This window comes from Ichthyophthirius multifiliis, assembly GCF_000220395.1.
Source record: "Ichthyophthirius multifiliis unplaced genomic scaffold scaff_1120509250687, whole genome shotgun sequence".
Lineage (NCBI taxonomy): Eukaryota > Ciliophora > Oligohymenophorea > Hymenostomatida > Ichthyophthirius > Ichthyophthirius multifiliis.
In genome coordinates this window covers 1-15,000 of record NW_004086525.1, presented here as the reverse complement: position 1 = coordinate 15,000, position 15,000 = coordinate 1, and the positions used below count along the sequence as shown (strand labels likewise).

The 15,000-nt window shown below is 15.9% G+C and overlaps 2 protein-coding genes across 2 annotated transcripts in view, besides 30 other annotated features; one reads left to right on the top strand and one right to left on the bottom strand. All coding sequences in view use genetic code 6, as the record gives it.

The window, feature by feature from the left end:
* Window positions 1-33: part of a microsatellite that runs on past the window's edge.
* The window catches only part of IMG5_089160 (hypothetical protein), a gene marked incomplete at its 3' end in the record, with an annotated part of 4,534 nt that extends 2,453 nt beyond the window's left edge, over window positions 1-2,081 (top strand). Inside the window, exons 6-11 of the mRNA XM_004035732.1 lie at window positions 71-506; window positions 620-807; window positions 879-996; window positions 1,050-1,643; window positions 1,710-1,874; window positions 1,929-2,081. Of these exons, the coding sequence (XP_004035780.1) occupies window positions 71-506; window positions 620-807; window positions 879-996; window positions 1,050-1,643; window positions 1,710-1,874; window positions 1,929-2,081 (1,654 nt within the window). The remainder of the gene's footprint in view (window positions 1-70; window positions 507-619; window positions 808-878; window positions 997-1,049; window positions 1,644-1,709; window positions 1,875-1,928) is intronic.
* Window positions 517-597: a microsatellite.
* Window positions 812-857: a microsatellite.
* Window positions 1,660-1,689: a microsatellite.
* Window positions 2,082-2,552: 471 nt separating the features above from the next.
* Window positions 2,553-2,622: a microsatellite.
* A 2,911-nt stretch (window positions 2,623-5,533) lies between these two features.
* Window positions 5,534-5,578: a microsatellite.
* Window positions 5,579-6,298: 720 nt separating this feature from the next.
* Window positions 6,299-6,380: a microsatellite.
* Window positions 6,341-6,380: a microsatellite.
* A 1,192-nt stretch (window positions 6,381-7,572) lies between these two features.
* Window positions 7,573-7,603: a microsatellite.
* Window positions 7,604-9,692: 2,089 nt separating this feature from the next.
* Window positions 9,693-9,773: a microsatellite.
* Window positions 9,696-9,763: a microsatellite.
* Window positions 9,702-9,771: a microsatellite.
* Window positions 9,708-9,774: a microsatellite.
* Window positions 9,775-11,226: 1,452 nt separating this feature from the next.
* Window positions 11,227-11,264: a microsatellite.
* Window positions 11,239-11,317: a microsatellite.
* Window positions 11,318-11,500: 183 nt separating this feature from the next.
* Window positions 11,501-11,541: a microsatellite.
* A 43-nt stretch (window positions 11,542-11,584) lies between these two features.
* Window positions 11,585-11,705: a microsatellite.
* Window positions 11,589-11,634: a microsatellite.
* Window positions 11,608-11,680: a microsatellite.
* Window positions 11,657-11,700: a microsatellite.
* Window positions 11,663-11,707: a microsatellite.
* A 255-nt stretch (window positions 11,708-11,962) lies between these two features.
* Window positions 11,963-12,052: a microsatellite.
* Window positions 12,053-12,059: 7 nt separating this feature from the next.
* Window positions 12,060-13,384, bottom strand: IMG5_089150 (hypothetical protein; the record flags this gene model as incomplete). Its single annotated transcript, XM_004035731.1, has 3 exons — window positions 12,060-12,488; window positions 12,530-12,564; window positions 12,694-13,384. The coding sequence occupies 3 exons, from the start codon at window positions 13,382-13,384 to the stop codon at window positions 12,060-12,062; spliced, it is 1,155 nt and encodes a 384-aa protein (XP_004035779.1).
* Window positions 12,625-12,672: a microsatellite.
* Window positions 13,385-13,498: 114 nt separating the features above from the next.
* Window positions 13,499-13,559: a microsatellite.
* A 396-nt stretch (window positions 13,560-13,955) lies between these two features.
* Window positions 13,956-14,034: a microsatellite.
* Window positions 13,964-14,012: a microsatellite.
* Window positions 13,982-14,010: a microsatellite.
* Window positions 13,994-14,054: a microsatellite.
* A 535-nt stretch (window positions 14,055-14,589) lies between these two features.
* Window positions 14,590-14,643: a microsatellite.
* A 148-nt stretch (window positions 14,644-14,791) lies between these two features.
* Window positions 14,792-14,821: a microsatellite.
* Between the last annotated feature and the right edge of the window lie 179 nt (window positions 14,822-15,000).

Sequence of the window (15,000 nt, the reverse complement as noted above, 5' to 3'; positions counted from 1 at the left end):
AAATTTCAGATATATTTAAATATATATATATATTTATTATTTATTAATTTTTTTATAAATATTTAAATAGGTTTGCACATAAAATAAATACTTATAAATAATAACTTGTTATTGATAAGAATTAATTACTTTAATATGGAGTTGGAAATGCTAATATTTTATATGATATTTTCGATATATTAAATAATGTAAATGAAGAAACTATCCATATTGTATTAGATACTCTCGTTTATTTAAATAAACTCTCACCTGTGTACGCACCAGAAATAGCTAATATAGGTTCTAGAAAAATTCTTTAAGTTTTTACACTTTAACATGCTGATGTTCTTGTAAGTAAAATAACACTAGAATTAATTACTCAATTAGCTGAAAATGCTTAATCATTTATGATAATTTTTAGCTCGATATCTCCATTTATATTAGATAGCTTTTAACTTTTCTAAAACCATATTTTAGTTAATTCAGATTTATCGCAAATAAGATAATATGATATAACTTTAATGGCTGTATATAAAAATATATATATATATATATATATATATATATATATATATATATATATATATATATATATATATATATATATATATATTTATACATTCTATACTATAATAAATAGAGTATTTTTGATGTCACTAGTATTTTTGTTAAAAATTGTATCGATAATAAAGCCAAAGAAAGCTTAATAACATTACTTCCTCCTCTAATGAATCTAATGGCTGTAAATGAAGAAAGTGTACTTTAATAACATGCTTCTATTTGCTTAAAAAACTTTTTAAAAGTTGCTGATTAATTTATTTTAAAAAAGTAAATATCTATATATATATATATATATATATATATTATGTATTTATATACAATTAAATTTTTATTTATAGTGGTTTAATATAAGATGTAATGAAAGTTATAATGAAATTACTTTAAGTTTCTTAAAATTCATAATTAGAAAGTGCATCTACATATGCCGGAAATTTATGTATGATAGCATTTAATAATGTAAATAATATTTTCATATAAACTATAATATTTATAAATATACATATATATAGTTATTAGGAGGATCCGCTGATCCTGAAATTTTACGATAAATTGTTTATAAAGTATTTAGATCAAAATTAGCCACTACAGTCTAAGGATTAGTACTAGTTTGGGCCAGAATGATAAATAATAATCCCATAGAATCTGTAAATTTCCTGTGTTCTTTTTCTATCGAAAATAGACTCGGTTTAAAGGCTTTGATAGATAAATGGCTTTTATAATAGCCGGTATTTAGAGGAAAATATACAAAAAATACTACATTTTTGGCTTTAAGTAAGCTGTTTTTATTAAAAGATAAAAGAATTGAAAATTTAATTGCTATAGCCTATAATCCTTCACATTAAAATATTGGAAATGATGTAAGTGCTCCTTTTAAAATTTTAAGTACTTTAATAAGAGGATTAGATAATGAAATGGCTCCTTTAAGAAAAGATTAGGAAAATAATAAAAAAGAAGAAGAAAATTTATAAGTCGAAAATGACGATGATGATGATGTTTATAATGGAGAAAATATGGAATTTAAAGACGGAAATGAAGAAAAAATAGAAGTTGATTTAAATGTTATTTAAGATGAAGAAGAAGCTGATATTGAAAAAAGATTTGCAGTTTTTATACATATTCTATATATATATATATATATATATATAATATTTTTAACAAAAAAAATTAAGATAGGAGATAAAAAAGGAGGTGGATTAGGAGAATTCGAAATAGGATCAACTAATTATATGACTGATGGATTTGCTTTTGGATATGATGATGGGGAAGAATGTGATGAAACGACAGAAGAAGATTTATTATATTTAAATGATCCTGTTATTAGTTATAATACGGCTGTAATTATTTATATATATGTCTCTATATATGTCTTTTTTTTTTTTTTTTTGTAGGATTTATTGAAAAATATATTTAATGAATTGTCTAAGTCGGATCCTAAGTATTTCGCGGAATGTCTTAAAAATTTGTTAAAAGAAGATATTGCGTTGTTGTAAAAATATGTCATTATTAAAAATATAGACACTTTGTTATAAAATTAAAGCTGATAATGAGTTTTATAATAAAAATTTATAAATATTATATATATATATTAGTTAACAAAAATTAATAAAAATATAGTTATATAAGGTTATTTTTTTTTTTTTTTAAATAAATTTTTCTTTTTTTAAAAGAAAATTATTTTATTTAATTATTTTTTATAATCAAATTCATAAACTTAAAAATATATATATATATTAATAAAAATGAATTTTATAAAAATATAGATTTAATAAATGGATAGATAATTATTTTGATTTATTTAAATTATAATCAATATTTTATAAGATAATGAGAATTTATATTAATTATTTATATATTATTTTTGAATACATATTATTTAAAATAAAAATAAAAAAATTAAAATTAAAATTAATTAGCTCATATATAAAATAAACAAACACTAATTTACAATAAAATTTAGGTAATTATATTACATAAATATTAAAAATTTGTTATTATTTTTAAAGTAACTAAATTATATATATATATATAATATATATATATATATATATATATATATTTATTTTATTATATTTATATATATATTCAAAATTATACTTTATAATTTTAATTAATTTAAAAAAATGATTACAATAATTTTGATAAAAATAAGTTTATTCATTTTAAAAAAATTCATTCAAGTATTTAATTTAATTATTCAATTTTAAATAAATGTTTATATTAATAAACATATTAATTATAAAATATATAACCAAACAAATATTTATTTTTAATATTTTTTTTTAAAAAAAACTTGAATATATAGACAAATATACAAAAGAGTAAAAAAAATTATTTACGAAATTAATTAAAGATTATTTAATAAAAATAATATTTTAAATGATTAATAATAATCAATATATTAATCCATAAAAAATATAAGTGAATAATTCACCAAAAAATTTAGATACTAATTCATAAAGATAAAAAAATGAGACAATTTTCAAAAAGAAAAAATCTAAATGGGAGACTATAAGGGAAGTATATATAGCATAAAAATTTTGAGTTTGTATTAAAAATTTATTTTAAAAAAAAAATTATAAAAATTTCATTTTAATTTATAAAAAATAAAAATAAAAAGAACTGTTAAGAAAATATTCAATAGAATCGAAAAATAATTTTAAGGTCTTTAGTAGTCTTAAGAGAAATAAATTGGTAATTATATTTTTAAATTAATCACTTTTTGTTGAATTAAAAAAATATATTTTTTAAAATAAAGAAAGAAAGAGCAAATATTTTATAAGTCCTTAAAATAAATTAATTATAGCATGGAATTATATAACAGGAATTTTAGTGTTTTATGTTACTATATATATACCATATATATGCGCTTTTAATATGCAAATGGATATATAATAGATTATACTAAATTTAATTTTTGATACATTATATTTATGTGATGTAATAATGTAGTTTTTTATAGGAATTGAAATAGTTTCTATATAAATTTATGAGATTAAAATTATTGGAATTAATTATTTAAAGTAAATTTAAATATATTTTTATTTATACAAAAAATAAAAGATAAGGTTTTTTTATTGATATTATTGCTTTATTCCCTTTTTATTTGTTAATAAATAATTCCGACTCTTTTATAGATTTGAAATAAATCAAGATTTTGAAAATTCGAATTTATTGGAAAAGATATATACTCTTATTAAAAAAAATATCAAAAGTAAAATAAAATATATATATAAATAATAAGAAAATATTTTTTTTAAAAAAAAATAGTTTATCTTTAATGAAAATGAGATAAAATACTAAATATTAATATTTAATATACTAAGGTATTTTTTAATTTTAATACAAATTTATATTAAAATAAAAAAAAGAGTTTTATCAATAATAATAATTAGTATTCATATATTGAGTTGTATATGGATATAAGTAGGACTTTAAAATTATGATTCATGGGTATATTAATATTTAGAAGAATAAAATGTATCACCTTAATAAATGAACGAAAATCAAATGAAATATATATATATAGCATCTCTATATTTTTCAGTAACAACAATAACTACAATAGGTTATGGAGACTATTTCTTTATTACAAAACAAGAAAAAATATTTGCGTCTATTTGTATGTTTGGGGGTGTGGTGTTATATGGTTATATATAAGTGGCTTTAATTGGGGTGGTTTAGATTAGCATACAATCAGGAGAAAAGAGGAAAAATTAAATTAAAGATGAGTTTGAATTTTGGCTTTTTTAAAGGGAAAAAAATTGCGAAAATCCTTTTCCGGGGAAATTATTGGGTTAATTAAGAAATAATTAGAAGAAATAAATTGATTATGATTTTAAAGGTTTTTAATTTTAGAAAAATTATAAAAATTTACCATGTAATATTAAAAAAGATGTTTTTTGTTTTTATTTTTAGAATATAGTGGAAACATATTGTAATTTTTTTAGAAATATTCCCGATATAAATATTATTTAGTAGATTATTTAAAATTTAAAGCCTATTATTATTGAACCTAAGACTAAAATTATTAAATAAAATAAAGTTTCGACAGGAGTGTATTTTATTTGTGAAGGGAAAACACTATTTAAATTAAATGAATAAAAAGAATGTTTTTTTAGAAAACTAAAATAAGGGTCTTTTTTCGGAGAAAGCTGTTTATTAGGAGAAAATAATGGATTTAGTATTTTTTCAGGTAAAAAGAATTATTTATTCTGTCTATTTATAAAAAGGTAAGTTTTTGTGGATATTTTAAGTTAAAATTATTAAGTTTTTGAATGGATGAAAAACTTCTGTTTTAAAAGATAATAATTTTTTTTTTAGAATATGAATTATATATAAATTATTAGTAAATATATAAATGATAGTTAATTTAGTGCCTAGAGTACTAATATTGAAAAGATATATTTTTTCGAAAAGCTAAAATTTAAATTCGAATAAATATAAGAACGATATTCTTAGAATAAACATAAAAAAATACATTTATTTAAAATTTTGAGAAAAAACGAAAAATTCATTCATTTAATAAGTACTAATAAAGAAAAAAATGAAAATAAAAGTGCTTTTTCATTTTAGAGTGAAATTAGTTAAAAAAGCAGTAATTTTACCAAAAAAATTGAGGCTTTTTAAAAACATTATAAGTAAAATTAACTCAATTAAATTTCCTTGAATTCTTAAAAAATACATTTAAATGATAAATATAGTGATGAGGAAGATTAAATTAATGAGTTTTAATAATATTTTGAATATCCTTGTTTAATATCTAGATAACTTAATTATAAGTAGAATTCTTTATAGTTTACTTTTAATAATAATGATGATAAAAATTAAAAATAAATAAGAAAATCTAGTTGCTATGGGAAATCTTAGTATTGGGATTAATTATAGAGTTTTAGATAATATAATAATAATTAATAGACTAATGAAATTTATAGCGATTATAATAATAATTTGATTTAAATTTAAGATAATTTAATTGATTTATAAGAAAATGAATAAAATATAATTTTAAATACAAAAAATAATTTTAATAATATCAAAAGCTTAGGACAGAGAAATTCGGAAAATATAACCTTATTGGAATCTATAAGTGAGAGAAGTGCTCAAAAACAATAAAAATAAGAATATATTTTTAATAAATAAAGATTTTTAAAGGAAAAATAAAGCGAAAACTAATAGTTTTTTGATAATATTTAACAAGATAATTAATATAGTAATGATTTATTAAAAAAAAAAGTTGAAAATTTAAGAAAAATAAATAAAATATAAGATTAAATTGAAAAACCTTAGGCTATAAAATAAATTTTACAGTAAAAATTTTAAAATTAAATATAAGAAATCATAGAAAAAAGTAAATAATAATAAACAAAAAAAAATTGTAATTAAAGTTCAATATAACCCGAATAATAAAATAAAAGAAAAAAAGAATAGTTTACAAATTATAATGCTTTATTAAAAATAAGATAATTGACAAAAATATATAAAAATTTTGAAAAAAATTCAATTTAAATAATTAGGAAGTAAAAGAATTAATATAAAATTAAAATATAGACTAATTAAATAATCAACTATAAAATAAAAATATAAGTGAATGTAATAGTGATTCAGAAAATGAGTTTTAAAAGGAAGAACTCCTTAATAAATCTGTAGAAATGCCTTTTAATATTATAAAACCTAAAAATTATAGACAAGATTATTATTTAATTCATTCTTATTTAAATGTAATATAAATTTTAAAATAAAAAATAAATTAATATACAAAAAATATATATAAATAATAATATATGTTTTAATTATTATATAAATATATATATATATTTATATATATCTTTATTTATATATATTTTTTAATTTTTTATCCTTATTTATTATATATTTAGAGTTAAATTAATATGTTGTAATTTAATATTAGATTAATTTAAGAGTTTTTTATTTAATTTAAATATTTCTCTTATGAAAAAGTTAGTAAATTAAAGTTAATTTAGAAAAATATTTGAATATTATAGTTTTTGTTTTAATGTTTTTAAAATTAATTTTTTTATTATGTGTTTAAAATTTTAATAAATATTTGCTTTTATTTTGTTAATTTTTTATTTTAAAATATTATAATATTTTTAATCTGTTATTAATATTTATAAAAAATTTACAAAATTCAAAAATTAAAATCATATAAACGTGAATTATTGTTCAAATTTATTTTTGATTTATCTAATATTATTTTATATTTAAATAAGATATTTTAAAATATTTAACTAATTTGAAAATTTTTAATTTTATTAATATATTTTAAATATTTTAAAGGTATTATTAAATTTAATATACTTTAGATAATAATATATAATATAAATATTATTTATTTAAAATTAAAATAATATTAATTTTATATAATTATATTAAATAAGGTGAAATTTACAATTTTAAGAAAAAAGTTTAACAATATTTTTTTTAATCTGATATAATTATAAATATATATATATATTTTTAATTAAATGTAATTAGTATAGAATACAAGAAAATATATTTAGATATTATTAATAAATTATTTAGTGAATAATTAAATAATATTTATTTTTCATAAATATTTTTAAAAAAATATATATTTTATTAAAAATAATATTTGAGGCTTAAATTATATTTTTTATGTATAAATAGAAATTTATTAAAATTAAAAAATAATAGATAAAACAACTTTTTTTCTTTAAAAAAAAAAATTAAATAAATATATATATTTTCGTTTAATGAAAAATAATATATATTTCTTCTAAAAATCTTCAATTAAATTGAATTTTTTTTTTTTTTGTTATTATGTATTTAAAAAATTAAATTAATTTTTTTTAAATTCAATATGCGTTTATTCACTATTAATTATAATTTTAAAAAAACGTAAAATATATAAAAATATCTATTTCTAATTTAATGTAAAATAATTAAAAGTTAGTTCATATCAATTAAGCAATATAAAAAAAAAAAGTGTTAGAAAATAAATAAATAGTTATTTTATTATTTTAGAAAAAAATTAAATAAATATATATAAGTAAAAAATAATTAAAAAAAAATAATAAAAAAATACTTTATTATACGCCAACTAAATATAAATAAATAATACATTAATTACTATTAAATATTTAAAAAAAAATGAATAAGTACAGTTATATGAAAATATTTTTTATAGTTATTTTGATTACAAAACTATCAATTTAAAACGATTAATAATATGATTTATAAGATTAATAATTTAGTTCTTCCGATACATCTAGTTGGTAGTATTTAGATGAAAAAGATGACTAAATTAAATAATAAAGTGAGGTTTTAAATTGTGGTAAAATATCCCTTTTGAAAAATCCTTAATAATCTTTAAAACTTGAAAAAGTTTTTGATAATTTAGAAGCTCATTCAAAACTTTAAATTTAATTTGAAATTCATTTTCTTGACTGTAATGATGAAAATCCTTTTGAAAATATAATAATATAAAATGACAATGAGATCATTTCAGAAAATAAAGAGGATTTTTCTAAAATTTTAGATCAGAATCTTTGCGAAAACGAAGATTAAAACGAAAAATTTATTCCTTTAAAAAATAAATAAACCATAATAAAAATAAATTTAATTTATAATTAAAAACATTATCAGATTCAAAATGCTAATGGGGAATTAGGAATTTAACTATTCATTAAATTCTTTGCCATTAATCATGTTAAACTTGTAAAGGAGTTTCTTTTAATTAATGTGAAAGTTGCTTTGATAGTTAATAAAATAAAAAAAAATTATATATTAATATTTATTTAATTTTTTTAATAAAAATAGATGCTTTATTAACAATTAATGAATGTATTCCTAAAATTATTTAAGGCTAAAGTAATTTAATATAAAATCTAGATATAACATCCGAAAGCTTGATTTTAGATAATCTAACATGTGAATAATAAATCGAGAAATACCATAATTATTTAAAATTCACAAAAATAATGAAAACTGAAATAAAAGATGATAATATAACTTATGTTTATTTAAAAATTTAAATATAAACATTAGTATAAAATACTATTTAAGATGAATGTTTTTCACAATTAATGTTTTATACTTATTTCGAAAATCCTTTATAAAAATTAATTTAATTCGAAAGTTAAAACTTAACATATAACCCTGTTTTAAAATAAATTTAAATAAAAATGAAACTAAATGAAGCTTCTTAATTTTCCTTTGTTTCAAGTCAAGAACATGATGGACTTATTTTTGATTAATTAAATATAGTACTCGTTTTTGGGTCTAAAGCTAATACTCTTGGCTCTCATAAATTTTCTCTTTATATTTATGTATAAAATTAACAGATTACAAATTTAATTGTAGACGGTACCGAAAAAATGAGTAGTTAAGAGTGTCTTAATGAATTCGGGGAAGAATGTAAATTAGTAGTTGATTTGATTTTGGAAGGAAAAGTGTGTGTAGATTCTAGTTGCTTGGCTTATTTTGAGGGTTCTTAAGGAAATATAAAAAAAAAATAGGAGATAGTATTTTTGTAGAGTTGTAGATTAAAAATAAAAGCTTTGGGAGATCTATTGAGATTGAAAGTGTGATTTTTAAAGGGGATAAAATCGTTTCGGATTATACAGGATAGACTAAAGTGATTTTTAATGATTATAAAGGGAAGGTTATTCTAGAAACTTAAATAATTCATACAGGAATAAATAGCTTGATTTAATATAACATGAAAATTAATCTAGGAAATTTAAGGTCTTTAAGTGAATAAAAGTAGATAAGATAAGTATTCGAAACTATACTTGAGATTAATCCGAAAACAATAAAAGGAGAAGGTGATTTGAAAAATTTCGGAGGTATTTTAATAACGTTTTTGGGAGTTTTTGTATGGGCTCTTTTTATGTTATGATTTTTATCAACATATATATTAAATTAAATTTCAATTTAAATATATATATATAAAATAAAATATATATATATTATCTTTTTTATTATAATTTTCTATTATATTAGTATTTCTAATATTTATATTCTTTCATAATTAAAAATATTTTCTATTTAATATAGTAAATTTAATTAAATAATTATTAAAAAAATAAAACAAAAGTCATATTTATTTATGGAAACTATATTAATTGTGTAATTTTTTTTTTCAAGATAAAATAGAAAATTAGTTCTTGATATAATAAATAAATTATAAATAAATATAAAAAATATATAAATATATATAAATATATAAAATTAATATATATATAAATATATTTTTATTTATATTTATTTTTATATAATATTTAGAATCATATAATTAAATAATTTATTTAATATATATATATATTTATATTGATTAAAATTTAATTATTAAAAAATATTTTATTAACTTTTATTTATTTTTAAATAATAATTATATCAAATATTAATCCTATTTAAACCCTGATATACTTTAATTATTTTATAAACAATTATATATAAAGTAAATATAAATAAAAATGTATATCAATATTTAAAAACTTCTAAATAGAAAATTTTTCTTTATAACTAATATTTAAAAATAAATTATAGATAAATTAAAATTTCAAATAGAGTTCAATTTAGATAGAAAATTAATTACTTGGATATATGATAAAAAAAAATTCCTACACAAGAGTAATTTTTAAATATAATACATTCTTTTATATTTATACTATAGAAATGAAAATTTTTTATATTTTATTAGTATATAATTTACAGAAGATGAAAATATATTATGTTTAATAAAAAAAGGAAATATTGGAATTATTTATTGAAGTGTTTTAAAATTAAAAGTTTTCTTTTAAAAACATATTTATAGTTAAATTTTGTTAAAATATAGTGAAAAATTACAAACCTGAGTTATTTTATTCTAATTATTGAGAAAAAACAAACTCAGTTTGGGATATCTCGATTATAGAATAGGAAATTATTAAAGATTTCGCCAAATATATTATATAATTATTATTTTTAGCTCATTTTACTTATTTTTAATTAAAACATAGTTGCTATGTTAATTATAAATATAAAAAATAAATAATAAAATTAATAGAAATATAATTATATGTATTAAATGTTCTAAAATTTATATTATATCTAATAATTTGGAGTTTATATTGAAAATTACTACCTAGAAATTAACACTAATATTTTTTTTTTAATATTTATTATAATAATTATTTAGTTTATAAATAAATATAAAAAAATAAATAAACAAAGCTTTAAATTTTTAATAGTTAATAATTTTTATTTATTTAATTGATAAAAAATATATTGATAAATTCATATAAAAGATAAATAAATTACTATTACATTTTAATATAAAATGGTAAAATTATAAGATATTTATAATATTATTTTTTTAAAAAAATTAATATGTGTACTTATAATCGTTTATATAAAAAATTATAATATAAATTACTATATAGATTATAGTAGAAAATATATATTTTTATTTAAATTACTTAATTAATAGATATAAATTTAATAAAAAATAGTAATTTATTATTATTTAAAATCTTTAAATATTATTATTAAATAAAAAGAAAAAAAGAACAAGATATAATATATTATTTTAATTAAAATATCTATGAATGTAATAATAATTTAAAAATGGAAATAATAATAAAAATATAATTATATTCAAGTATATATTAAATAAAATTTATTTAAAAAATTAGTGTTATTGAACAAAATTGATTCAAATATTAAAAATATTTTGATATAAATAAAAATAATTTAATATAGATATAAATGAAAATATAATAATTATAATATAAATAAAAATAATTAAATAGATTTATATTTTATTTTGATAAAAATGATATTAATACATTATTTATTTATATATTTGAAAAATATTGTATAATAGTTGATAAAGTGAATATGTGATTTAAGAAAAAAACAATAAAAATATTAAATAAAATAATTTTAGATTTTTGATTTTTGTATAAAATATAAAAAAATATTAATTAAAATAAAGATAATAATATTAATAATAATAATAATTAATAATATTAATAAAAAATTATAAATATTGTAAATTCTTTATAAATTTTACATAAACATAAAAATATTAAAATTTAAAATTAATATATAACATATAAAATAAATATAATTAATAATAGAATTAAAATTAAAAAAAATATATTAATAATAATAAAAATATATCTTAATATAATATTAAATAAATAATTTTAATTTAAAATATAATGTATATAATTACTTTTATTTATGTAATATTTTATATTTTGATTTTTTTTTAGTTTTTCAACATAAATAATATAAAAGATAATATTATTAAATTTATTTTATAGATAAATCATTTACAAAATATGTTTTTTTTTTATTAAATAAGTCCAATTTATAATTAATCATAACTTTTTGCATATTCATTTTACTAACTAATCTATTATTAATCAAAACTAATTTTTTAAATGTTCTCATTAATATTATTATTATTATTATTATTATTATTATTATTATTATTATTATTATTATTATTATTATTATTATTATTATTATTATTATATTAATATATTTCACTATAATAATTTTTTTCTTATTAATTATTTTAATACTATAAATTATTATTTTTACTAATATTACTTTTGTTATTAATTGTATATTAACTTTCTTTACTTTTATTTAACAAATTAATTTTTACATATTATTTTTAATATTTATTACATTTCTTAATTCATGTTTTGTTCTAAATCATTTTATTACAACCATTCGATTCTGTTTCCTTTTTACCAAATGCCACATTTAACTTCCCCATTCTGTTAAATATAGTATCCTTTCCCATGTTATTTTCCATTTTCCCACATTCCTTCATATCTTCTTCCATCTGCCCATTAATAAACGCCATATCCATGTTTTTTATCATACATATATTAGCCTTCGTACTTTCTTCCATCTTTCCATGTATATACACCTTTACCATGCATTTTATTTTCTATCCATTCTCCCTTTAACATAAAAAAATACATATTAATATATTTTATATTACTTCATATTTTCTTCCATCTAGCCATGTATAAATGCCTTTTAATTAATTTTTTAAACATTTATTTTATATATTAAAATAAATTAATTTAAAAATAATTATTAATTATAATAAAATTTTTATAAATATATATATAATTTTATATTTTTTTTTTACAAAATATATACCATATCCATTTATTTTATTATCTTTCCAATCACCTTTATATTTAGATTAATCAGGCCAAGTATATTAACCCTAACCACACTTTTTACCTTCTATATAAAATCCTTCATATTTGGAACCATCTATCCAAGATTCTACTCCATATCCATATTGGAGATCGCTTTTCCATTATCCTTCATATTTTGCACCGTTTATGTGTAAATATATACCAAAACCGTTTGCTTAATCTTCTTTCCATTCACCTTCGAATATATCACCGTCCACATGCCTGAATTTTCCTTTGCCATTTGCCTTGTTTTTAACCCATTCACCTTCATATTTAGCACCATCGGGCCATATTTAGACACCGTATCCGTCTCTTTTTCCGTAAAGCCATTAGCCTTCGTATATCACACCTGATTTAAATTTATAAGGAGGGTATTTTTAACGAAAAGCAGAATAGTAGGGGATTTTATGGATTATTTCTTCGGCGTCTTCTTTTGAAAAATAATAATGCTTTAGAATACTTTTTTGATTTTCTGAGTTATTATCGTATTTTTAGTAACTTTATTGGGATTAATCTTGAGGGCTTTTGCTTATGTTTTAATTATTTTGAGTATTTTTATAAAAATCTATATAGTTTTGGTTTGCTGATTAAAATTCTAATTTTGATTCGTTTGTGAAATTTTCACAATAGGAACAATTATTTCCCATTTTTTTTTTTTTTTATTACAATATTAATTTTTAATTATAAATTTTAATATATTTATTTTTGGTTAGGTGAGGTGTTTGATTTATTTTAAGTTTCTTTAAGGTTATATTATTAATTATAAGTGGATTATAAATTAAAATATTATATAAATAATTATAAAGTATAAATATTGATATATTTTTTTAATTACAATATGTTTAAAATAAATATATATTTTATAAAATATTAATTAATTATAAATATATTTTATATATTTAAATATTTTTTAAATTAATTATATTATTTCTAGAATTTTTTTTTTTTCAATTTATTATAAATATAATTTATGTATTTATATGAAATTTTAAATAGTTATATATGAAAATATTTTATGATAAAAAGTAGTTAAATATATATAATAACAACTTAATATAAAAAATTATACTTTTAACATTAATAAATAAAGTTAATTAAATATATTATTATAAATAAAAAAGTAAAATTAGAAAAAAAAAAAAAAAAAAAAATTTTGATAATTTATAAAAAAAAATATATTAAAAAATATAAATAATATATTATTATTTATATAATTTAAAATTAAAATATAAATTATAATATGAATATATAAATAAATATATATAAATAAATAAAATTATTTATAATTATAAATTATTAAATTTATATATATTTATATATAATAATTTTGATTTTATATATTTTTTAAAAACTATCAAATATTATTATATAAAATTTGTTTATATAATTAAATATTTTATTTTTCAAACTTTATTATTATTATTTAAAATATATTCTTTTTATATATTTTCTTTTCTTTTCAAGTATTTAAATATAGCAAAAACTATTAATACTATTATAATTAATGCAATAGTTATTCCTATTATAATCCAAACAGTTGAAACTTATCCTGCTTTCGATCCTGAATCAGATTCTGGTTTTGATTCTGATTATTATTAGTCTTCATTTTTATAGCAAAAATTTTTATACCAATAATATCCATCAAGACAGCTTGAACATGTTCCTGAAAAGGAATCACATGAATCACAATGCTAATAAGAACAAGGATAACAACTTCCAACCGTAGGATAATATCCTTAATAACATTCATAACAATGTATACAACTTGTGTCACAGCTTCTACAATTTGATCTACAAACACAAGCTTGTATTTATTTAAAAAACATAAAAATATATAAATAAATAATAAAAATTAATATTACATTATTTTTTTGTTTTTAAAGTACTTTTATTTTATTTTTAATATAAATAAAATATGATTTTATTTAAAAAAGTTAATTTTAGTTTCTTTTTTAAAAACGTAAATTATTATATATAAAAGAATATAAATAAAAATAAAAATAAAAATAACATAATGATAAGCTTAGTTATTTAAAATGGTATAGAAATTAAAGATTTTAAAAAATTTATTTTTAAAAATTTATATATATATATATATAAAAATATATATGGAAAATGTCTAAAATTCAGGACACCTGAAACGCAACCGAGCTGTATCGACATGCTCCCCGCAAGGCTATCGGAGCAAACCAAACTTCGTTCTTTAAACAGGGTCTAAAAATAACACTCGCATTCAAGTATATATATATATATTTATATATAT